Source organism: Cetorhinus maximus, unplaced genomic scaffold (assembly GCF_964194155.1).
Source record: "Cetorhinus maximus unplaced genomic scaffold, sCetMax3.hap1.1 HAP1_SCAFFOLD_2598, whole genome shotgun sequence".
Lineage (NCBI taxonomy): Eukaryota > Metazoa > Chordata > Chondrichthyes > Lamniformes > Cetorhinidae > Cetorhinus > Cetorhinus maximus.
Window position 1 is genome coordinate 15853 of NW_027598532.1, and position 25349 is coordinate 41201.

The 25349-nt window shown below is 48.7% G+C and overlaps 1 protein-coding gene across 1 annotated transcript in view; it reads left to right on the forward strand.

Annotated features, from left to right (window-relative positions):
* sympk (symplekin) overlaps positions 1-24774 on the forward strand; it is a gene marked incomplete at its 5' end in the record, with an annotated part of 40196 nt that extends 15422 nt beyond the window's left edge. The window contains 15 exons of the mRNA XM_078537574.1: positions 485-632; positions 3765-4000; positions 5273-5354; positions 5462-5575; positions 6585-6732; positions 7185-7345; positions 8655-8763; positions 10947-11047; positions 12305-12395; positions 13015-13122; positions 14569-14756; positions 15688-15864; positions 20462-20551; positions 22186-23034; positions 23453-24774. Coding sequence (XP_078393700.1) covers positions 485-632; positions 3765-4000; positions 5273-5354; positions 5462-5575; positions 6585-6732; positions 7185-7345; positions 8655-8763; positions 10947-11047; positions 12305-12395; positions 13015-13122; positions 14569-14756; positions 15688-15864; positions 20462-20551; positions 22186-23034; positions 23453-23764 — 2914 coding nt within the window. The remainder of the gene's footprint in view (positions 1-484; positions 633-3764; positions 4001-5272; positions 5355-5461; positions 5576-6584; positions 6733-7184; positions 7346-8654; positions 8764-10946; positions 11048-12304; positions 12396-13014; positions 13123-14568; positions 14757-15687; positions 15865-20461; positions 20552-22185; positions 23035-23452) is intronic.
* Positions 24775-25349: the final 575 nt, after the last annotated feature.

Below are 25349 nucleotides of genomic sequence, written 5' to 3' on the forward strand. Positions count from 1 at the left end.
GCAACTTGGAGGAGAGAGAGGTTTAGAGAGGGAATACCGGAGCTTAGAGCCCAGGCAGCTGAAGGCACGAGCATCAAAGGTGGAATGTAAGAAATCAGGAATAGAGCAAGAGGTCTGTACTTGAGGAGCATAGAGATCTCTTGACAGTTGTAGGCCTGCAGATAAGGCCTTGGAGGGCTCAAGTGCATTTGTTACATCATCGGCGTGCCTCGAGCCACCAGCCTCCTATCTACTTATTAGGGCATATTCTTTCCCCAGTTATGAGTCATGGAGCATTGAGGCAATTTGCAGCTCTGGCAGAAATCAGCTAACTCCTAAGTTTAATGGCAACTTAAGATTCCTAAGATTAATGGTAACATTCTGATGCTGGAGCTGTGGGCTGAAGCATCTTATAACCTTTAGGCAAGCTGCCTTATTTTTTAACCAGTACCTGGTACTCGGGTAATGGGTCCTTTCCAGCTGATGGCGTATATGTGGTTTTCAGGCCGGGACAGAGTGGACGGAAGAAGGTTTTCCGACTGGGAGACGTTGTTCAGCAGCTGCCTGCCGATAAGATAGACAAGCTGAAGCTTGGAGCCGTGCAGCGCATCCTCAGAGCGGAGAAAGCGGTGGCGCGAGGTGGAGCCGGACCGGTACTATGTATTTCTTTGAAATGTTTGTGGACTCAGTCCCCCCTCTGCTTTGTTGTAATGTAAGGAATAGGAGCAAGCGTAGACCACACAGCACCTTGAGCCCGCTGTACGAGTCAATGAATTGGCTGAATTTCTGCATCAACTCCACTTTCCCCATAGCGCCCAAAAATCTATCACTCCCAATATCGAATATGCTCTACCTTTTGAGGTGGAGAATTCCAACGATTCACAACCCTCTGAATGAAGAAATTTCTATTCACCTCAGTCCGAAATGGTCGACTTCATATACTGAGACTGTGCCCTAGTTTTCGATTTTCCAGCCATGGGAAACAGCCTCTCGGCATTTACCTGCCAAACCCTCAAAGAATTTTATACGTTTTGGTGAGATCGCCTCTCGTTCCTCTAAGTTCCGGGGAATTTAGGCCCGTGCTACTCAATTTGTCTTCATAACACAGCCCTCTTGTACAAGGAATCAATCTATTTTAACCTTCACTGCAGCTCATCTTAGGCAATTATATCGTTCTGTGGGTAGGGAGACCAAAACTGTGCACAGTGCTCCTAAGTGTGGTCTTACAGTAAGCAAGATTATATAATTGAAGCAGACTGTGTCCGTATGAAGCAAGACCTAGACAACATTCAGGCTTGGATTGGTAAGTGGCAAATAACATTTGCATCACAGAAGTGCTAGGCAATGACCATCTCCAATGAGAGAATCCAGCCATCACTCCTTGACATTCAATGGCATTACCATCACTGAATCCCCCACTGGGAGTTAACCATTTTCCAGAAACTGAATAGGACCAGCCATATAAATACTGTGACACAAGAGCTAGTCAGAGGCTCGGAATCCTGTGGTGAGTGACTCACCACCTGACTCCGCAAAGCCAGTCCACTGTCTACAAGGCACAAGTCAGGAGTGTGATGGAATGCTCTCCACTTGCCTGGATGAGTGCCGCTCCCACAACACTCAAGAAGTTCAACACCATCCAGGACAAAGCAGCCCGCTTGATTGGCACCACATCCTCAAACATTCACTCCCTCCACCACCAACGCACAATGGCAGCAGTGTGGACCATCTACAAGATGCACTGCAGCAACTCACCAAGGCTCCTTCGACAGCACCTTCCAAACCCACGACCTCTACCATCTAGAAGAACAAGGGCAGCAGACGCATGGGAACACTACCACCTGGAAGTTCCACTCTGAGCCACACACCATCCTGATGTGGAACTATGTCGCCATTCCTTCACTGGGTCAAAATCCTGGAACTCCCTCTCTTAACAGCACTGTGGGTGTACCTACACCACATGGACTGCAGCAGCTCAAGAGTGTGGCTCACCACCACCTCAAGGGCAATTAGGGATGAACCTAGCCAGCGATGCTCAAATCCTGTGAAAACATTAAAAAGGAAATTAAGAAATACTTCCTTGCTCTTAAACTCTAAAAGCCTACAGTACTATTTGGATTCATAATTACTTGCTGTACCTGTAAGCTTTATGCTTTTCATGCTATGGCTGTGCCTATCTAATCAAAGACTCTTAAAAATATATATAACTGGGCAGTTAAATGTACTGGTATGGTGGAATGTATAGTTAGAGCCACAAGGTATAAGCCTGTAGGGTTATGCTGGGCTGTGCAGTTCACTTGTATGCTGTGGTCACCAGTTCCCAAAACTAAGTGCCCCCAGACTTGTCCCGAGCTTAAGTAGATGCTACATGGAAAGCTTGGGGAAGCTTACACTGACTGCAAAATATTAAATGGAACAGATTATTGAAAACAGACAGGAAACTGGTACTTGAGATGATTAGCGTAGATGCTTTTAAGGGGAAGCTAGGTGTATACATGAGGGAGAAAGCAATAGATGGCTATGCTGATAGGGTGAGGAGGAGGCTCCAGTGGAGCCTAAACTCCAGCATGGACCTGTTGGACCACAAGGCCTGATTTTGTGCTGTAAATACTATAATGAGATTAGGGATGGCGAATTTGACTTACATTGGCTAAAATAGATATTGGGAAGAATGTCTTTATGCAGAGGGAGCGTGAAAAGCTTGTGCTGATTTTCCAGGTGGGGAAATGCAGGCAAAAATGGTTGTGATTAAAGCTTAAAATACTGGGCCCAATACAGGCGGATATGTTAACGGGACAGGGATTTGAGGTCGATGACTGAAACAACCTTTTATCTCTTTAACCTTGTACACTGCAGGGGCTGTAGCTGTCATTGTGAGCATGGGTCAGAATATTTTGTCCATCTCTGACTAAACTCTGTGTGATTCCCTGCTTGTCATTTTGCCTGTGACTGCATTGCTACTGAGCAGGATGCAGTGGGGAGCTGCAACCGATCAGGACAGCAGCAAGGAAGGATGCAAGTGCCCTTGAGAGGATGCAGAGGAGACTTAGCAGAATCGTTGCAGCCAGGAGGGATTTTAACCACAAGGTTAGGTTGGAGAAGCTGGGGTTGTCCTCCTTGGAGAAAGAGAGACTGAGGGGAGATTTGATAGAGGTGTCCAAGACTATGATAGCTTTAGATAAGGTAGACAAAGAAAAACTGTTCCCATTTGCTGATGATACAAGGACTAGAGGACATTTAAGGCTTTGAGCAAGAGCTGCAAGGGAGTTGTGAGGAAGAAATATTTTTACACAGTGGGAGTGACTGGAACTTGAAGTCCACGAGAGTGGCGGGAGCAGAGATGACTGATATCAAATGATGAAGGAAGTAAGCTTGCAGGGCAACAGGGATAGAGCAGGGGAATGGAGCTGACTGCTCTCCAGAGAGCTAGCATGGTCTCGATGGGCTGAATGTCCTTGATGGGCTGAATGTCCTCATTCTGTGTCACAGTAATGACTCTATAATCCTGATCACAGGGAGCTGAAGAGAAGTGGTGTAATAGATGTGCTCCTTTACCACTCAGTGGAGGCACCTGAGAAGGCTGGAGTGAGGATCCTGCTAGTTACATTGCTGCCCTTGTTGGTTAACAAAACATGGTTAGTAATTTGCAACATTAGGAGTGATGGGCAGCAGCAATCGTTTCATGAGAAGGATTCAGTTAGCGCGCCACTGAATTGCTGTCCCCTGACCAGATACACACTGCTGTTCCATTGCGATTTGTTGACCATTTAATTTTTCAAATCCAGATTCGTGTGAAGATCCTGGCGCGCCTCGTGACGCAGTTTGATGGGAAGATGAAAGGCAAGATGATGGATTTCATCCTGGAGGACATCCGGAGCCGTGTCGACCTTGCGTTTGCCTGGCTGTACCAGGAGTACAACCTGTACCTCGGCCAGTGGCCCAGCGGCAACCTGAAGAATTACGACGAGTGTCTGACCAGCCTACTGTCAGGGCTTCAGGAGAAACCAGACCAAAAGGACGGGTCAGTGACTACGTTGGCGGAATCCACTCTTGTCACCTGCTACTAAAAACTCACTGGTTGCTTTTCCAACTTTTCTGCCCCTCCCGAGTTCTGACTCTAGCCGAGGTAGGGTCCTGCGTTACCTTGCCTATGTGACCATACCTGGTCGAGCCGCGACAGCGAGCACCAGCGGGCTATTTGGTCATGGGATACGTCGCAGTTCAGCCCTGCTCGGTCACTATCCACAAACACACTTTCCATTGCTCGGCTGGGGGATTTGGGGATGGAACCTGCAACCTTCATGGTGTGTGTGGCTCGTAGATACAGCAAGCACTGTTTATATCCACTGAGCCCTTGGGTACTCCATTTTAAATGGGCGACGGAGAGAGTCTGTCCATTGTCCAGATGAGAATCGGGAACGCTGGCCTGAGCAGAGCCTGTTGGTTCATTCGGAAGTAAAACTTTAGAAAAATGATTTTGGTGGTTAGGACAGTGGGATGTACTTTATTTTCCTTCAGTTAAGTGACTGCAACTTTGTAGGAGAGGAACACTTCATGCTCTCCTGGCTGGCCTACCGCATCTGAATAGTTCAGCTTATCAAAAGCTCTGCTGTCCATATCACAGCTTGGGCCACCCATCACCCCTGTGCTCACTGATCCGCGTTGGCTCCCGGTCCGCCAACATCTCGATTTAAAAGTTCTCATCGTTGTGTTAAATTCCCCTCGTGGTCTTGCCGCCCCCCCACTCCACCACACCCCCCCACCCCCCACCCCAAAACCCCGCACTCCCCCCGCCACGAACTGTAATCTTCTCCGACCCTACAACCCCCTGAAATACCTGTGCTCCTCCGATTTTGGCCTGTTGAGAATAACTGATAACCGCTCCACCATTGGCGACTGGGCCTTCAGCTGCCTGGGTCGTAAGCTTTGGCATTCCCTCCCTAAACCTTTCTGTCTGCCCCCTCCTTTTAAGAGACTCAAAATTTACTCCTTCAACCAAGCACCTAATCAGCTGTCATATCTCTTTCTGTGGCTCAGTGTCAAATTTTGCTGGGGATAACGCTCCCGTGAAGTGCCTTGGTGCCGATTTACTGCGTTGCTGGAGCTATATAAATACAAGTTGTTTTTATTCACTGTTCGTGTCAATGAGGTCTTGTGCTGTTAGTGCACCAGCAGACACCTCGAAAGCAGCAAGTATCGGTGTGTGCCTCCCACTCCCAGCAAGTTGAATTTTTTTTATTTAGTCTAATTTATCAATGATATTTTTGCTGACTGTATATCTTCCTTTATTTAGGCTGTTTACCAAGCTGGTCCTGGAAGCTCCATCTATAACTGACAGTGCGTTGGAGGTGATCCGCAGATACTGCGAGGATGAGGTACGCATCGGGGCGCTGGCACAGATCCGTTCCGGCCCAGTTTGTAGCATCATTTACCCTTTAGTCGAGTGAAAAGCGCCGACGTTGGTTTCTTGTCTTTCCCGCAGACTCGCATTTACCTGGGAATGTCGACGCTCAGGGATCTGATCTTCAAACGGCCCTCGAAACAGTTGCAGTACCTTCATGTGCTGCTTGATTTGAGCTCTCACGAGAAGGACAAGGTAAGGACGCAACCTGCGGCTATCTCCCTGGAGTAAACTCCTGTTTCCCGCTTCCAAACCATATCCCTCATTCCCCTTTCCCCAGTTTTCTTCCACGTTCGCCCCCTCCACTCCTCAAGCCTCTGACTCTTGCTGGGTCGCAGTTCCATGGACTCCCTCCTCCCACCTATGTGAGCTTACCCTTAGGAGGACAGTGGAGCACAAACCTTGCCTAATTTTCTTCTTCCTAACCCAAGGGTGCTGAGGCCAGTTGTCTGCCCTTTTGCTGCCGCACTGTCTAAGATTGGCTAATGCAACACGGCTGGATGAGAGAACCTGGAGCTTGCTTGGCTCACTCTCACCTCTGAATCAGAAGGTTCTATTTTCAAGTCCCTCAAGAGAGACTTGAGGACAAAAATCTAGGTTGGACTCTAAAGTGCAGTACTGAGGGAGTGCTGCACTGTCGGGATGTGTCATCTTTCGGTTAAGCCGAGGCCCTGTCTCCCCTTTAAAATGGATTCAAAAGATGTGATGGAACTACTTTGAAGAGAAGCAGGGTGGCTTTTCCCCCACCAATATTTATCCCTCAACTGACATTTTGAAAAAGAGCAGATTATCTTATTGTTATCGCAGTGCTCCTTGCGGGATCGTGCTGTGCACACTTTGCCGCGTTACAATAGCAGCTCCGTTTTGAAAACACTTCTTTGGCTGTAAAATGCTTTGGCACGTGCTGAGGGTCGTGAAAGGCGCTATGGAAATGCAAGCCCTTTCTGTTTACCTCTCACTGACGTGGAAGGCCAGGGCCAGTAGCAGCCGGTGACTGCCGCACCATCTGAGAATGGCTAAAGTGCCACAATGTGGGCAGTGGCAGCTGGGACCCCCCCCTGATCTGTAGGGTTCCGTACTACAGTGAGCGGTCCATTTACCCGCTGGACCATTGGGAACTGCCTGCGTGCAGGCTGTGGGCATCTAAAATGGGTACTCGGCCGCCTCCCTCCAAGATCCTGACTGTCTGGATTTTCACCTCCAGGTCCGCTCACAGGCGCTGATGTTTGTTAAAAGGATGTACGACAAGGAGCAGCTGCGTGAGTACATCGAGAAGTTTGCCCTGAATTACCTGCAGCTGCTGGTTCATCCCAACCCACCCTCCATCCTCTTTGGCGCTGACAAAGACACAGGTAAGAGCTCGCTACGTGGATGTGCACCCATCACACTGGAGGGTAGCTGGACTGGGGCATCTGGGGTTGTGTCCGTTGTCTGCTGGCGTTTTGCCCAGCAGTCTGGTTATATGTGACTCGGGTGCCTGCGTGTGCTGTGTATGGACAGGGTGTGAATTGGCTATCTGGGCTTTGGTTTCTCTGGATGGGGTGTCGGTGAACTGGATTGGGTTTGATTGAACTATATGGTGGGGCGTCGTGGATGGGACTTGTTGGTGCACCACCTGGGTGGGGGTGTAGGTCAGCTGGCTGAGTGGGGGTGTCTAGACATTGTGTGTGGATCAGCTGCCCGGGTTGAAGGGGTGCTGGGGCAGCATCTGGATCAGTTGCCTGGGTTGGGAGTATGCCTGAACAGGGTCTGGATCGGTAACTCTTGCTCTGTTGAATTTCTTTTTAAATCCTTTGACTGACAGAGGTGGCAGCCCCTTGGACGGAGGAGACGGTGAAACAATGTCTGTACCTGTACCTTGCTCTGCTTCCCCAGAACCACAAACTCATTCACGAGCTCGCTGCCGTCTACACTGAGGCCATCGCTGATATTAAGCGCACCGTTCTGCGTGTCATTGAGCAGCCGGTAAGTACATGAGGCCCTGAGGTGTCGGCTGTTGCTCGGTGGGCTGCGCTGAGTCAAGAGATTGCTGGTTCCCCCTCCAGAGGCTTGAACGCGTAGCCTGGGCCCACATTCCCAGTGCTGTTCCGAGGGGATGCTGCGCTGTCAGAGGTGCTGTCTTTCAGATGAGACATTAAACTGAGACCCTGCCTGTCCCTCACAGGTGGGTGTGAAGCCTCCACGGCACAATCTTAGAGAGCAAGGGAGTTCTCAGCGCCCTGGCCAGACATCATTCAAACTGATTATATGCTCAAGATCATGTTGCTGTTTGTTGGACCTTACTGTATACAAATTGGCTGTTGCTTTCCCTACATTAAGAAATTCCTTTCGTATTGCACTGAATATCAGCCTAAAATGTGCTCAAGTCTCTAGAGTGAGACTTGAACCCACAAACTTTCATTGGCTGTCAAGTGCTTTGTGATGTCCTAAGGTTGTGAAAGGCGCCATATTTCCTTTTTATGTAGCAACTTATTTTTTTTATTTGTTCACGGGATATGGGCGTTCCTGGCTAGGCCAGCGTTTATTGCTGATCCCTAATTTCCCCTTGAGAAGGTGGTGGTGAGCTGCTTTCTCGAACCACTGCAGTCCATGTGCTGCAGGTACACCCACAGTGTTGTTAGGGAGGGGGTTCCAGGATTTTGACCCAGCAGCTTGTTGAATGGCTGGCCCGTAGGCTTCCCCGGGTCCTTTCCTGAGCCTCTTGATCCCTGCCTGTTGGCACTGCCTCATGTCTCCTGGGATTGGGCTGCCTCGTGTCCGCTGGGATTGGGCTGCCTCAAGTCCCCTGGGATTGGGCTGCCACATGTCCCCTGGGATTGGGCTGCCTCATGTCCCCTGGGATTGGGCTGCCTCATGTCCCCTGGGATTGGGCTGCCTCATGTCCCCTGGGATTGGGCTGCCTCATGTCCCCTGGGATTGGGCTGCCTCATGTCCCCTGGGATTGGGCTGCCTCATGTCCCCTGGGATTGGGCTGCCTCATGTCCCCTGGGATTGGGCTGCCTCATGTCCCCTGGGATTGGGCTGCCTCATGTCCCCTGGGATTGGGCTGCCTCATGTCCCCTGGGATTGGGCTGCCTCATGTCCCCTGGGATTGGGCTGCCTCATGTCCCCTGGGATTGGGCTGCCTCATGTCCCCTGGGATTGGGCTCTGTGGCAGGCTTGGCAGCCATTGGTGCAGTTGATGGTACAACGCACAAAGAAACGAAAGACTTGCACAGTGCACGTGGCCACGGTGATGGGTGTTTGCGTTGTAACGTGCTTTGTGTTGCTTCAGATCCGAGGGATGGGGATGAACTCGCCTGAGCTTCTCCTGCTAGTGGAGAACTGCCCGAAAGGAGCAGAAACCCTCGTGACTCGTTGCCTACACATCTTAACGGACAAAGGTAACTTTGAAGTTTTGTACTGCTCTCCATCTGTATCGATTTAACTACTTCGTCCACAGGTTGCAGCTTTTTCTGTCTAGGGTTTTAACAGTGCGCTGATGGACGTGTGACACAGTCTCTCATCGCCAGCCTGTGCAGAGAGCATTTTGAGCTGTAGAACACTGGGGATCTGTCCCAAATCAATCCAACAAGGATAAACAACGAGCATAATTATATTGCACAATGTTAAAGCTCATGAATTGGTAATAATTCCTCAACGGTAACTGAGCCCAGTGATGCTGCAGAGCACATTTGTGTAATGGGGAACATGTCGTAGTTTGTTTGTGATTCCATTCGCCTTCATGAGTATCCCTGTCCCTTGTTGGCGCTGGACAAGCCAGTAATGTGAAATGCCTTGCCTCAGAGACTGGTGTTTGAGTTTACTAGGGCTGTCGTCACACATGTCCGTGCTGTGCCTTGAAAGTTCAAAGGAAAGTTGGTTTTGCACATCCAGTCGTGCTAATTGAATGCACTGTGAAGGATTCTGATGCAGTGCACGTTCTGCCGCTCTCTCTACCTGAGGAGTAAGTCTCTTTTCGAGTTTGCAGCAGAATGTTCCTGGCCTAGCCTTGGAATTTGCATGTCGGAATGTAGGAATAAGCCCTTTGGCACCCCCTCCCCGAGCCTGTTCCGCCATTCATTCAAATCACTGCCGATCTGTGACCTAACTCCACCTTTGCATCGTATCCCTTATCGCTTTGGTCAACAAAAATCTATCAATTTCAGGTTTATAATTAACAATTGATCTAGTATCAAGGGGGAGGTGGTGGCGTGGTGGTAATGTCACTGGACTTGTAATCCAGAGACCCGGGCTAATGCTCTGGAGACTTGGATTCAAATCTCACCACGGCAGTTGGTGGAATTTACACACAATAAATCTGGAATTGAAAGCTAGTCTCAATAAATGGCGACCGTGAAACTATCGTCGATTGTTGTAAAAACCCATCTGGTTCACCCGTGTCCATTAGGGAGGGAAATCTGCCATTCTTACCCGTTCTGACCTACATGTGGGTCCAGGCCCACACAGCAATGTGGTTGACTCTAAAATGCCCTCTGAAATGGCCCAGCAAGCCACTCAGTTTCAAGGGCAATTAAGGATGGGCAACAAATGCTGGCCTTGCCAGCGATGTCATATCCTGTGAATGAATAGAGGGAGAGGAAAAACAGCCATTTTCAGAAGGGAATTCCAAACATCATCTACCCTTTGTGTGGAGAAGTGCTTAACTTCTCTCCTGAAAGGCTCAACTATAACCTTTGGTTGTGACCCTTAGTCCCAGACTCGTATCTACCTTTAACCTTCAAGATTCCAGGGAATACAGCCCTAGTTTGTGCTGTTGTTGAGACGGGTGGACTTGTGATGAATACTGCTGTAACATACAAACAACGAGCCGGAGTAGGCCATTCAGCCCCTCGAGCCTGCTCTGCCATTTAATAACATCATGGCTGATCTGATAGTAACCTGAGATCTGCATTCCAACTACCCCCGATAATCGATCACCCCCCCCTTGCTTACGAAGAATCTATCCACCTCTGCCTTAAAAATATTTAAAGACTCTGCTTCCACCACCTTTTCAGGAAGAGAGTTCCAAAGACTCATGACCCTCTGAGTGAAAAAAATTTCACCTCATCTCTGTCATCATCAGTTTCTTCACCATTCTTGGAAGAAAAGAAGGATTCGGTACCAGAAGGAATGGTGTGGTTATTTTTATTTATGCTTAGGATGTGGCTGAACTTTAGCCTGTCCCTAACCCTCTGAGGGTGCCAAAAGCCAACTATATAATGTGGGACTGGAGCCACATTTAGTCCAGACAAGGTAGTGGGGTAAGTTCCCTCTCCTGAAGACCTTTTGGGGTTTCATCACAAACTGGCAGCCTCCATGATCATTTTCTTGCTGCTGATCACAGGTGACCAGGTTTTTTGAATTCCGTTTCTGATAGGAACTTGAAGCCTGATGTTCTGGGCCACTAGTCCAACACCATTACCACTGGTCCAGAACCCCCGTCAGCCAATGTAGTCGAGTGTGGCACAGGCTTCTGATGAAGGAATTCTTTCCCTCCCGACATGTTTGTCCCCTCCCCTCATCAGCTAAAATTCTGCTTTAAGAGTCCTGCATGTTGTCAAATGATGCTCCTGTGTAATTCCAGTTCCTCCATCGCCTGAGCTGGTAAAACGAGTCCGCGATCTCTACCACAAGAGGGTCCCAGACGTCCGCTTCTTGATTCCCGTGCTTAACGGCCTTGAGAAGGTAATGAACCATGTCCACGCAGTTATCGTAATAGTACCTGCTTCTGATGACTTCACATTGAGGGAAGTGGGTGGTGGGGAGTAGAGTGGGTGGTGGGTGTTCCTGATGGGATTTAGTGGCGTGGGGGGTGGTGGGGAGGGAAGATGGAAATGAGATGATGTTGGGTGTGGGAAAAACTGTGACCCGTGGTTGGGTGAGGGGTGGTTCGGGCCGGCGGCTGAGTTCCCGTCCCTGACGGGTTGCGAGGAGGGAAGATTTCCAACCCTGACAAGTTGTGAGGGGATTGGGGGACGATTGCTGCCCCTGACTAGGTGTTGGGCTGGGTGAGATTGCAGTCCCTGACTGTTTGTGAGGGGGCTGCTTAGCTTCTTCGGCTAGATGGCTGGTGTGTGGTGCAGAATAACGTCAATAGCCCGGGGTTCAGTCCTTGTAGCAGCTGAGGTAATTTTTGGGGCCTGTCTCCTTGTCCTGTGCCTCAGTGATGTCATAAGCCATGATTAGCAACCTTCGGTCGATGAGGATTGACATGAAAAGAAGTAAGAGAGACTGTGAGGCAGAAACTGTCCTGCACCTGGTAGTGGTGGCTGTCTTGATCTGCAGAGACTGTTTTGCTGCCTTTTGTCAGTTTTGTTTGCTACTGTTCAAATGTGTTGGCCCCACTTTCTCGCCCACCCCAATTTTCTCACCCCCCTGTCCTGAATAGGTGCAATTCGGTGAACACTGGCTATCCTGCTGGACCTCACTCTCGTGGCCTTTCACTGTACACGAGGCCAGCATGGTCAGCAGGTTATTTGCCTTCGGTGTGGGGTGGGGGGAGAATCTCACCTCCGGGATCCTGATCCTGTCCCCGTATGCATCTTTCGAACAGGGGGCACTGGGTGCTGATCACGGGAAGGAACTTTGGTCGGTATGGTCCAACTCCTTAACCCAAGGGTGTGGTCAAACTAGCAGGGCCTGCTGCTGCTGCTCCTGTCTGGCTGGAAATAACTAATTTGGTAAACTTTGACCTGGGACCTCCCAGGTTTATTTGGTGTAGCACCATACTAGGTGATGTATGTAGCCACTAAACCATTAAGCAGAGGCTGAGGCAAGTTTACTCTATCCCCAACCACTCAACAGAACAGTGGGAGAACAGGCAAAGTCCCTCTTTATTTAAAATCGATGGAGCAACAGGGCTGGAGTGTAAGGTTTCTTCCAGTGTGCTCCTGTTTAATGTTTAACCTTCAGGATAATTAGTATCTTGACTCTCTTCCACAGAAAGAAGTAATCCAGGCACTGCCCAAATTGATTAAACTCAACCCCATTGTGGTGAAGGAGGTCTTTAACCGGCTCCTGGGGACCACGCATGGTGAGTCATGGCACTGTTTATAGTAGAGATGGTGGGTAGGGTGTGTGGATTCTGTATAACAGTGGAAATTTTACAAGGGCTTGTATCAGTGTGGGATGTTACTGGGGCAATAGTCTTGAATATTAAACTTACATGTCCCCAGCAATGCTCCCTCCAAGTTGTGCAATCACGCCCAGAAGCTTGCACAGGTCATTAACAAGTCTACTCCTTTAAGCTACCTCCCATACTCAGCACATAAACATTTTTAAAGATGCTGCGCATTTAAACTAATCATCTGTACACTCAAAAAAAAACAGAGGATATGTTGCTCCCCCAATATGTGTGTGGCATTACTGGAAGAACAGTCTGCAATATTACACTGTACCTCTCCCCAATACTGCTGCGTGATATTGCTTAGCAGAGGGCTGGTGGGGTGGGTTGGGGGCGGGAGGGAGGGGTGGGTGGTTTAGTCAGTACTTTATTGCTATGTAATATTATTGAAGGGTTTGCAGGTGTGTGGGCAGGAGGATGTTACCTGGTGGAGATGGTGGGATGTTACTGAGAGAGGAAGGGATTCTCGTTATTTCACCATTTTAAAAACCGCGTACTTGTAGTGAGATATTTATTTCTTTTCTCTCAGTAGGTGAAGGAGTGTCAGCGGCAATTTCACCACTGACCCCAGGTGACCTGCTGATAGCTCTGCACAACATAGACTCAACCAAATGTGACATGAAGTCTATAATTAAAGGTAAGTGATATCTACTACACCCCTTACGCACCCCTGACACTTGCCAAGCACACCGCTCACCGATCGCAGAGCCCCAGAAAGGAACCCGAAAGATCTGTATTGCAGGTTGGATGTGGCCATGGGGTGGAAAATGTTAATCGGAGGGGTGGTGGTTAGGTTAGCTTTTCAAAGTCTGAGAGTTACAGGAAGAGAGATGCCGAAGGAAGGGAGAAACTCCACAGGGGAAGAGCGAGCTTGGGAAGGAGATGGGCAGGTCTTGAATTCCACACAAGGAAGAGCATCTGGGAAGCAGGTATTTTCAATATGGGTTGAAATCAAAAGGATTGTTTGTGGAAGGTACTGATTGTGGTCATGAGGCGAATAGATAGAATGGACAGGATAAAATTGTTTCCCTTGGTGGAGAATTCTAGAACCAGGGGACATAGCTATGTTCAAAATAAGTGGCAGAAGGTGTAGGGAGGAAATGAGGAAGAACTTTTTTATGCAGAGGGTAGTGAGTGTCTGGAATTCGCTGCCCAAATTGGTGGTAGAGGCAGAAACTCTAAACTCTTTTAAAAAGTACCTGAATCTGCAATTTAAGTGCTGTAAGCTGCAGGGCTATGGGCCGGGTGCAGGAAAGTGGGATTAGAAAGGGCACCTGGGTGTCTTCGGGCTGGCATGGACTTCTGTGCTGTAACTTTTCTATGGTTCCATGGTCCAGGCAGGGTGAGAGGTTGGAGGTGAGAGAGCAATCTCAAGTTGGGTGACAAAGTTTCTCTTTGCTGTATAGAATAGATCTGGAAGAGCACAGTTTGAGATTTGGCCTTTATAAAGAGTCAGGAGGTCTTTAGTATGAAAGTCAAGGACCGCCTCATGTGTGCGATGAGTTTAATGCTTTTGTATTTCAATAACATTCTGTTTTTGAAGTTGTTGGTCAGGTGAGCAGACGTTCGGACAGGTTGTGCCCTTGCAGCTTAAACATTTCTTTGCGGGTGGGAGGCTGGTGGGGACGCTGATGATCATAGAATCGGGAGGACTCCATTTGGCCCATCGTGTCTGTACTAGCTCTTTAGAAGAGCAATCCAATTAGACCCATTTCTCCTAATTTTATGGGACTTAAATTGATGCAATGGCTTGTCGCACCTTTCCTGAGTATTTCGAAGCTTTTCAATGAGTTACTGTTATATAAATAAACCTGGCAGCTGTGCCTTCAACTGACTGGGCCCTCAGCTCTTGAATTCTCCCCATAAACCTCTCTACCTCCGTCTCCTCCTTTAAGATGCTCCCTGAAATCTTTTGACCAAGCACTTGGTCGTCTATCCTAGTATCTCCTTAATGTGGTTCAGTCTCAAATTCAGTGAAGCACCTTGGGATGTTTTGCTATGTTAAAAGGTGCTATGTGAATGTGGCTTGTTGAAACGCTATTTCCTTGGAGTTGATCTGACTGGTTCTGACTTTTTTTTTAAGCTACGAACCTGTGCTTTGCGGAGAGGAACGTGTACACGTCGGAGGTTCTTGCTGTTGTGATGCAACAGCTGATGGAACAGAGCCCGCTCCCTATGCTGCTGATGCGAACAGTTATTCAGTCGCTTACTATGTACCCGCGCCTTGGGGGTTTTGTCATGAACATCCTGTCCCGGCTCATCATGAAACAGGTAATAAGAAGGAAAGGAAGGTGGGGACGGGATTTGTGTCAGGGCACACAGCAAGCAGTCTATTTAAATAGCATCCTCTACAAACCACAGCAAGCTGGGTCTATTTAAAGAGAGCCTTTATGAACTACAGCAAAGTACTTGTGGCCCAAACTACTGCAAAGTCTCCTGATAAGTGATCACTTCCAGAAAAGTGCAGTCAGTGGAGGATAGTTGCATCATACATGTTATGTGTGTAAAATCAATCCCAGTCACAGCAGTACGGCCTCGGGGCGAGATTGACAGAGGGATTAACCAAGCAACTCTTGTGGCTTGAGATGTCGCCATATGAAATCTTTTTAGTTAAGTCTCAGGATATGAGCATCACTGGTAAGGCCCTTTCAAAGATGCCAATGAGCACTCTTCCTGAGCCTCTACAGTCAGTGTAATGAAGTTACTTCCACAGTGTTAGGTAGGGAGCTCCAGGAGTCTGACCCAGCAACAAAGAAGAAACACCTATATATTTCCGAGTTAGGATGGGGTATGACTTCTGGGTAGGAATTGTCAGCGAGTCTTAGCTTGGGGACTGACTAGGGCAGTGGATAGTGCACTCTGCTTTCATCTCTGGGACCTAGGTTCAAGCTAACCTGCCCTGGGAATGTCTGATGGCACAACGTAGAGACAGCTTTACTTGCATCTAACCTGTGATGTACCTCTGACAGTGTCTGGGGATGTATGAGGGAGATGTACTTTGCATTGAACCTGTGCTGTACTCAGCCTTGGAGCATTTGTTGGGATAGGTTAATGGGAATGCCACCCTAATTACTTTCCTGGCTCATTGGTGAGCTGGCTGCTAACTCTGACAGTACAATTAGCAAGCTCCGATTATATTTTCCGGCGCTGTTTCTTGGCGGACTGCTCTATAATGAGGTTCCTCTTGATTGTGCTGCTGCAGGTTTGGAAATATCCCAAGGTATGGGAAGGCTTCATTAAGTGCTGCCAGCGAACAAAACCTCAGTCCTTCCAGGTGCTGCTGCAACTCCCACCCACTCAACTCGCCAATGTTTTCGAGAAGTGCCCGGAGCTCCGTGAACCACTCTTGACCCACGTGCGATCTTTCACACCCCACCAGGTACGTAGTTACTGCAGGTGGAAGCATTTTAATGTGCGTCCTTCCCGCTTAATGAAGTTTTTCACCCACCCTTTAACTGTCAGGTTTCCCCTGTCTATTCAACAGTGGGATTGGCATCATGGAATGCCACCCTGCATTGCCATTGGAAGGTCATAGAATCATTACAACACAGGAGGCCGTTTGGCCCATCAAGTCCCATGCCTGCTCTCTGGAGCAATCCAGTCAGTCCCATTTACCTGCTCTATCCCCATGACCCTGCAAGCTTATTTCCCTCAAGTGCCCCTCCAATTTCTTTTTGATATCGTAGATTCTCACTGCTTCCACCACCCTCATAGGCTTAGCCTTCAAGGTCATTATCACTCTCTGCTTTTAAAACAAAAGTTCCTCATATCTCCCCTGTATCTCTTGCACAAAACCCTAAACCTCCATACCCCTAGTCCTTGTACCATCAGCTAATGAGAATAGCTTTTCTTTGTCTACTTTACCTCAACCTGTCATAATCTTGTACACCTCTATCAGATCTCTCCTCAACCTCCTTTGGTCCAAGGAGAGCAACCCCAGCTTCTCCAGTCTAACCTTGTAGCTAAAATCCCTCCTTCCTGGAACCATTCTGGTAAACCTCTGTGCACCCTCAAGGACCCTCACATCCTTGTGTGTGGAGCCATTGGCAGGGGGATCAGTGCCTACCCTCCATTGCAGTGTGAGTTAGATCATGGAGGTTGCAGCGCACCCATATTGCTGCTTGCTTTTCATCTGGAGCTATTACTCTAATCCAGTTTCCCTGCCCTTTCCTCGTTCCTTATATTTTCTTTCTCCTCAAACCTTAATTCCCTTTTTAAATGAGCTCATTCAGCACTTGTGCCAAACCGTTTCAAATTCGAACATTTCTCTGAGAGGACATTATTTCTGACTTCTGTCGGTTTTTCTAATCATAATCCTCGATGTGCTACCACGTTACTGGTTTGCAAACCATATTTTGCTATTTACCCTCTCAAAATGTTAACATCTTAAAAGTCTCATACCTCCCCAACCAAGAATTCTTTGCTCCAAGTGGGAGAAAAACCATTTTTTTCAAGCCAATATCCTTCCTGTAATGTGATACTCAGACCAGTTGTAACTGAACCAATACCCTTGTGCACAATCAGTATCACTTCCTATATATAAAGCCCAGAGTCACATTTACCACGATTTACTCCTCACTTTAAAGATCAATGTATCTGCACCCTTACATCTCTCTGCTCTTGCCCCATGTAGGAAGTAATTCCTCTTCCTGTTTTTTTCCTTAAACGTGCTATTTAGATTTCAGGATCCAGCACGCGATTGATCTGAGACGTGACAAATGGTAGGTGTAGCGTGCTTGGAAGGGGGAAGGTGATTTTGGAACCGTGGTTCCCAAAGCTCTCCACTGCCGCCGTTTATCTTGTCGTGTTTGGATTCAGTTGTAGATTGATTAATTGTTATGATTAGTCAACAACTCCATTAGCTTTGTATCGTGTAATGGCACTTCCTTAATGATAGACGGTCAACTAGATGGGCTAAAGACCAATTTCTGTGTTCCATTTACGCAACTGCACTTGCCACCTAACTGCCCCCCTTCACTAACCTGCCGTATTTCTGTTGCAATCGCTTGTATTTTTTTCCTGGGCTCCTTCAATTTTTATTTATTCATTCTTAGAACGTGGGCATCGCTGCTGAGGCCAGCATTTACTGCCCGCTCCTAATTGCCCTTGAGAAGGTGGTGGTGATGAGCCATTGCCTTGAAGCGCTGCGGTCCGTGTGGGGAAGGTGCTCCCGCAGTGCTGCTAGGCAGACAGTTCCAGAATTTTGACCCAGCAGCGAGCTAAGGGAATGGCAATGTCTTTCCAAGTCAGGATGGTGAGAGAGTTGGAAGGAAAGCTGCAGGTGCCCTTGCCCGTCCAGGCGCTGGAAGTTGAGGGTTTGGGAGGTGCTGTCGAGCTTTATCTTGGAGATCTGAACATTTTAAAGTGTTTGCTTCATGCTGTAGTTTGGCATCATTTGAAAACCGCAGTATTCCTCCTAATGACTGAGTCCCAGCACAGAACCGGGGTTTCGTCACCACATACAAAGGGCCAATTCTAAAAACACCCCCTTTACCCTGCCTCTTTTTCTGTACCTAAGCTACCCTTTCATGCATGAACAATACCTATTTATATAGTGCCCTTAACGCAAAACCTCCCAAGGTGCTTCACAGGGGCATTATCAAACAAAATTTGACACTCAACCACATAGGGAGATATTACAACAGATGACCGAAAGTTTGGTCAGAGGTAGGTTTTAAGGAGCGCCTTAGAAAAGGAAAGTGAGGGAGAAGCAAAGAGATTTAGAGAGAGAGTCCCAGAGTTTAGGGGCCAGGCTGCTGAATGCACGGCCACCAATAGTGAAGCAATTAAAATTGGGGCTACTCATTTATCCAGAACTAGAGGGGTGCAGGTACCCTCGGAGGGCTGTGGGACTGGAGGAAATGACAGAGATAAGGAGGGGCAAAGCCATAAAGGGATTTCAAAACAAGGTTGAGAATTTTAAAATCCAGCTTTTATTGCGTGAAAGGATAGCTTGGGTGCTGGTAGCGCATGGTGGTTGCGGGGGGGGCGGGGGGTGGGGTGGTATAAAGGTTTGGGATTGGGATTGCACTTGGGATTGGCTGAGCATGGGTGGTGATATACCCCAGGATCTGTGCTGGCATTCATTAGCCTGGCTGCATAAGGAAGAATGTTACTGCAGTTTTTTGCTGATGCCAAAATTTAAAATTGCTTAACCTGGAACCAGTGTAGGCCATTAAACACAGGGGTGATGGGTGAATGGGACTTGGTGCAAGTTAGGACATGGGGATTGGGGCGGGGGGCAGGGTTTTGGATGACCTCAAATTTACAAAGAGTAGAATGTGAGATGCTGGCCAGGAGTGTGTTGGAATAGAATCGTCGAATGGTTACAACACAGAAGGAGGCCATTCTCCCCATTGTGTCTGTGCTGGCTCTCTGCAAGAGCGACTCAGCTGGTCCCACTCCCCTGCCTTTTCCCTGTAGCCCTGCGAACCTTTTCTCTTCAGGTAATCCGATTCCCTTTTGAAAACCACGATTGAATCTGCCTCCACCACACACTCATACCTGTCCAGATGCTAACCACCCGCGGCATAAGTTTTCCCTCCTGTTGTATCGGATTCGTTTGCTGATCGCCTTAAATCGGTGTCCTGCGCCTCTCAACTTTTACACAATGGGAGCAGTTTCCTCCTATCTCCCCTGTCCGGACTCCTCATGATTTTGAACACCTCTAGCAAATCTCCTCTTCACCTTCTCTAAGGGAAACAACTCCAGCTTCTCCAATCTATCTGTGTAACTGAAGTTCCTCATTTCTGGGACCATTCTCGTGAATCTTTTCTGCACTCTTTCCAAAGCCATCACATCCTTCCCAAAGTGCGGTGCCCAGAGTGGGGACACATGACTCAATTTGAGGCCAAACCAATGTTTTATCAATATTTGCTATAATTTCCTTGTTTTTGCACTCTCTGCCTCTATTTATAAAGCTTTATTAACCGCTTTCTCAAACTGCCCTGCCCATTTAAGTGATTTGTGCACATAGACCCCGCAGGTCCCTTTACTGCCACACACACCCCCTTTAGAATTGTATCTTTTATATTGCCCCATCTCATTCTTTCTACCAAAAAATGAATCACTTCATACTTCTGTGTTGAATTTAATTTGCCACGTTTTCCCCATTCCAGCAGCCTGTCAATGTCCTCTTGAAGCCCATCACTATCCTCCTCACACTTCACAATCCTTCCGAGTTTTGTGTCATCCATAGATTTTAAAATTGTGCACACCCAAGCCCTAGGTCATTAATATAGATCAAAAAAGCAGCTGACCTTAAGACTGGCCCCTGTGGAGCCCCGCTAAATATACCCTCCTCCGGTCTGAAAAATAACCGATCACTGCTGCTCTCTCTTTCCTGTATAGTCAAATCTAGAGGTAACAAAAGCATGGATGAGGGCTTTGGTGCCAGATGAGTTGAGATAGGGGCAGAGTTGAACCATGTTGTGGGGACGGAGACAGGTGACTTTCCTGGTAGTTAGAAGCTTATCTTGGGGTCGACGATGGCACCAAAGTGAAGCTGGGTTCACTTTAATCTAACGTGCCTCCTGAAAATCTGCACAAACAACTCCTAGTCACTGGAGTAACTGTTTAGGAGGGGTCGGGTGGGGAAATGCATACCTCGGCAGCAACGGCTTGTAATCTATGGATTTATCCCATCCTCTGACTGTCTCATTTGGCAGCTAATGTATCGCGTTAGCAGGCTGCGCAGCTCTTGTAGAGAACCAGGTTGTTGCAGCAGGGGAGTGCTTGAATCGACAGGCTTGATTACAGATAGAGATTCAGCACATAATGATTAGAAAGGGGCCTAATCGTTGAGTGACTTGGAGGGCAGGCAGAAACACAGGCCCAATGATACCGCTGCTGCTAGTTTGAACTGGTCAGTCGTAGGGGGACGAGCCCCAGGTTTCAGCAGCAGTGGTTATCGGTTGCACAGACTGTTGCTGTTATCGGAAGAAGCCACATTTCACTCATTTTACCTTCGTTTCCAGCAAAATCACATTCCGAAGTCAATAATGACTGTGCTGGAGGCCAACTCGAAGCCGGATGTGGAGACTATGGAGCCTAAGCCAATGAATGAGGTAGGTGCTGGACAAAGTCTTCCTGAAAACTACCAGTTTCATTAGCTAGGCCTGAACTCCCTAAAATAACTAAATGAAACTGGATGAATGATCCTGACTTTGCAAAGCCCCATGAATTACTACACTGTTCACTGGCCGATTGCCACTCGAACCCCGCCGTATTTTATCAGTTTTCCAAAGTTTTAGATAAGATGGTTGAGAGTCAATATTTGTTGAAATAGTTAGAAATTGAGTATCAGTGCAGTTACTTTGAAGGGTGACTCTGGAGATGGTCGGAGCAGAGAGCTGGGTGTTCAAAGTTCACCATCGTCATCTGGAGTTCTCTGCCTGAAGGCAGGTCCAACCCATGGCGCTGTGATCTCCTCCAGGGGTAGGGCAAAGAAGCAGGTGGCGAATCCACCCCCTGCCGGAACGGGGATCGAACCCTGTGCTGTTGGCACCAATCTGGTCCACACCGGCCGTCCAGCCAACTGCGTCAGCTGCACTGCCCCCCTCACCAAGGAGACCAAGTTGCTCTGGCAACCATACACTTTTACCTGCATCTTGTAATCCGGAGCTATAGCTGGGGACGATAGAGGCGCTAATTTTCTTTCCATCACGTGGCTGATCAGGAACCTCTCCTGCCTACCGTTGGCATGTGTTAGAAAGATTTGCAGGTTGATGTTTGGCCATGTTTCGAACGCGCCTTCCTTTGGCCTTCAAGTGCAGGAGTCGGACTGGAACCTGGAGCTTCTGGCTCAGGTGGGGTCGCTGCCCACTGCGCCATGAAGACCACCTACTCAAAGACCACGCACATGGAAAGAACTGGAGTCTTGAGATAAAACTCATCCGCTCACCTGTTCTGCGGCGCAGTTTAGACATCTGACTGACGGTTCAGGGACTGACTTATACCACTTCAGCTGCTCCTGCTGGCCTTTCAATTCCGCTTCATTTTAAATAGTTATTTATCAGCTTAGTGATCCTGGCAACATGTTTCACACTTGGTGTGCCAGGGGCTGCAACGTTTTCCACTCGGAATGTGTGACTGAGAGTTTTCACGCTTAGCGTGTGAGGGACTGTGATACTTCACGCTCTGGGTGCGAGAGGAGCAGCTAGATGTCACGCTCGGGTGTGTGTGAGGAGCTAGCTGTAATTGTTCCATTCTGGGTGCTGAAAGATAACTTTTCAGTTATGACCATATTATTTTCTTGACGTCCAATAGTTATTCACAGCTGGTGCCTTAACTTCAGTCACAGTTAACATAGACAAATGTGTCTATATTTAGTGTCTCATTTGAAGGACGGTACCTCAGGCTATGCAGCATCCCCTCAGTACCGCACTGAGGGTCAGTTAAAATGTTATGCTCTAGTCCCTGGAGTGGGACTTGAACCCAAAACCATCTGACTCAGAAACACGAGTGTTACGCATTGAGCCAGCACTATATAAAAATGCAGGTTTCTCTATGGAGCACTAGTGGGCCGGAGGCTGAGTGTTCAAGCCTCACCATGACAAGTTATGAATTCAATTGGAAAAAAACCCTGAAATATTGTGGGGTTGACACCAGAAAATAAAATTGTGAGATTTCCTGGATTGCTGTTGAAACCCAATTGATTCATTAATATCCTGATCTCGGGCTGTTTCTTGCTGTGTTACAGGAGGAGGTGCAGCATCTTACCATTGCTCACACACAGAAGGATCTGATCACCATGCGCTTGGCACAAGAGAAAGCCTTGAAGAGAAAACTGGAGGAGGAGCAGAAACTCAAACAGCAGCAGCAGCTGGCTGCCCAACTGCACCCACTCCAGACTGTCCCGGCCCCCCAGCTCCAGACTGTCCCAGCCCCCCAGCTCCAGACTGTCCCGGCCCCCCAGCTCCAGACTGTCCCGGCCCCCCAACTGCAGACTGTCCCGGCCCCCCTACTGCAGACTGTCCCAGCCCCCCAACCCCAGACTGTCCCGGCCACCCAACCCCAGACCGTCCCGGCCCCCCAACCCCAGACCGTCCCAGCGCCCTCATTCCAGACCGTCCCGGCCTCCCCATTCCAGACTGTCCCAGTACCCCAACTCCAGACTGTCCCAGCCCCCCAGCTCCAGACTGTCCCAGCACCCCCGCTCCAGACTGTCCCGGCCCCTCTTAGCTTGATCATCCCAGGCCCCCCAATCCAGACCGTGCCGGCCCCTCTGAGCCTGATTGTTCCAGGGCCCCCCAGCCAGGCTGCCTCCAAGTCTCCCACCCAGGCCATTTCGCCCCCCACAAGCGAGGCTGCCTCCAAGTCTCCCACCCGGGCCATTTCAGCGCCCCCCAGCCAGGCAGTCCCAAGTCGACCGACCACACCCTCTGCGGTAGCACTGAAGGATGAACCAATGGAAGTCAGCAGCAGTGTTCCTGATCCAGTTGTTAGCAGAGACACCGAGAACCCGACAATCATCATCAACGTGAAGGACGAGGAGGAGGGACCGATGGCTTTAGATGAGACATCCCATGGGATGGTCGTCATGGATACTGTACGTTGTTGTTAAGATAGCAGTATATACATACAAGCATACTCCTGCGCAGTGTGATAGGTAGGCAGTGCGGTGCAACTTGATTCCAGGGTTGCAGACCACAGTCTTGTCGAAGGGGCAGCTCTGTTTTGTCTTATCTCACCTCTAGGAAATACTGCTTGCCTCCTTGTGCTGTCTCAGCTCCATCTGAGGCAACTTTGTACCTTTAGCAGTGGTGCTTTGGATGCACGCACGGGCACTGGGATGGGCGCTGGGTTGCCCTCAGGCGCTGTGTGGACTGTGCTCACTGTGGGGGGGGGGCGGGTGTGGGGCATTGCATGGGATGCGCTCGGGGGCGATGGGTGGCACTGAGTTTGACGTGGGAAGCAGGGAGCTGACCTTCACAGCTCAGTGACATTGCTCTTTGCTTCCGAAACAGGATTCAGCCGCAGGAGAACACACCGGCCAGCAGCCCGTCCTCCACGAAGTGGGACACCTGGTGGCACGGGACCACGGGGACATCACGGAGCAGGTGATCCTGGTCAGGGATGAGCCAGTGCCGGCAGGCAAGCCGGCGCCCGGCAGCGAGCAGTCGGCTAACCCGCCAGAGGAGCCGATGGAGCAAGGCACAGAGGCGGGAGGGGTGCCGGCGGACAAAGTTGGCGAGGAGGCGGATAAGGAGCAGGCGGTTGCAAACGACGCTCAGCAGCCCATCACCAAACGCAAATCTGCTTTGAGGAAAAGCAGCTAAAGAACTTGAGCAGAAATTTCAGCCATTAGCGTTTACATAGTTGCCTCGTCTCAGCTAGTTCATCAATAGCAGCCGAATGCTGGCTGAAAGGGACAGATAAAAGCCACACGTTTTGAGGGAAAGAGGGAACTTGTGGTCTTAGCTCAAGCTTCCTTTTTCCTGGTCTTTAATTCATGCAAGGATCCGATTTAAGTTTTTTTAAAAGCACAGTGAGGTCCAACTAGCAGTAATTAAATAAATACCAGTCTGCCTGTTTTGATGGCGTTGGTTGAGGGAGGATTGTTTTCCGGTCCTGTTCTGTGGTGGCCCGAGATTGCTCACATCAGCTGGGCGGGCTTCTTCAACAGTGCAGCACTCCCTCGTTATGGCACCGAAAGGTCAGTTCTGACTACAGGTTCCAGACCACCCGAATGGGACTTGAACCCACAATCTTTTGACGGCTGACACCCAGCTGACTCTCGATGCCCTTCAAAGCCAATGAGCTGATTGTGAGCGCGGGCCCTATTTGAAATGTTTGACTGACTCCCGATCGCAGGGGATTGTAATTGACATGATGCGGGAAAGCCCACTGGGCCGATTGTTGGCAAGTGTCACACCAGTGTGGAATGTGGGGCCACATCTGACCCTTGTAGATCTCGGAGTCTGGTTTAAGCATGCACACCAACTGCCTCTGAATTCATCCTGTCGTGTTCAGTGTGGTCCGTTTGTGTTCTGCCCACTCTGGATCTGAATATATTCCTTGTGCGTTTGTAACCGATTTAATTAAAACCTGTTTCAATCCAACTCTAAAAGGCTCGAGAGGAGTCTTGGTTCTTTTTAAACTCAAGTGAAAACATTTCTTGTTTTTTAATTTTAAAAAAAAATAAAACGTTGGTGGAACATGACTTTTTGAGTTTCTGTCAAACCTGTGTACAGAGTGAGACCAGTGTGCTGTCAAACTTTACATCTGAAGCTGTAAGAATATGAAAATGAATAAAAAATTGGAGTGTATTAGAATTTCAAAATGGAAACTGCTGTCTGTATTTAAACGTGGAAAATGTGCAGTCTCTGGTTGTGTGTGGCCCTGTATGTCAGAATGGTAAGTTTGGATTCCTGATCAAATAATGTTAATCAATTACTGTTGAACCCTTGCTCTGTTTCTAACTCTGCTCCCTTTCTGTTTTCCCCCTGTCCCTCCCCTGCCTTGCCCTCCGACCTTTCCTTGTTTCTCTCCTCGCTATCTCTTCCACATCTCTCTTTGCCACCCCCACCACAAGTATCATCTTTGGTTTGCAGAACATTTTTACAAGTGATGGGGTGTTTGAATTCTGCTTTCGAATTTTAACTGTGCAGCCGTCTTAATGACCCACAAAGTTAGTTGGGCAAATTGGATGAGCCACAAACACCAGAATGCCCCCAGGCTGTATTCCTGGCCTGTGCTAGGTTGAGTGCTGCATTCGCCCCAAATGGCATATTGTTTTTCTTTCAGCAGCGAGCTGTCTGTAACATGTGCTGATGTAATTTTTTCCAGAATGGTGGAGGTAACAAAGGTGCCTTGAAAAGGGATTGTATGCAGAAGCAGAAATGGTTCTGATGATCTTTTTCA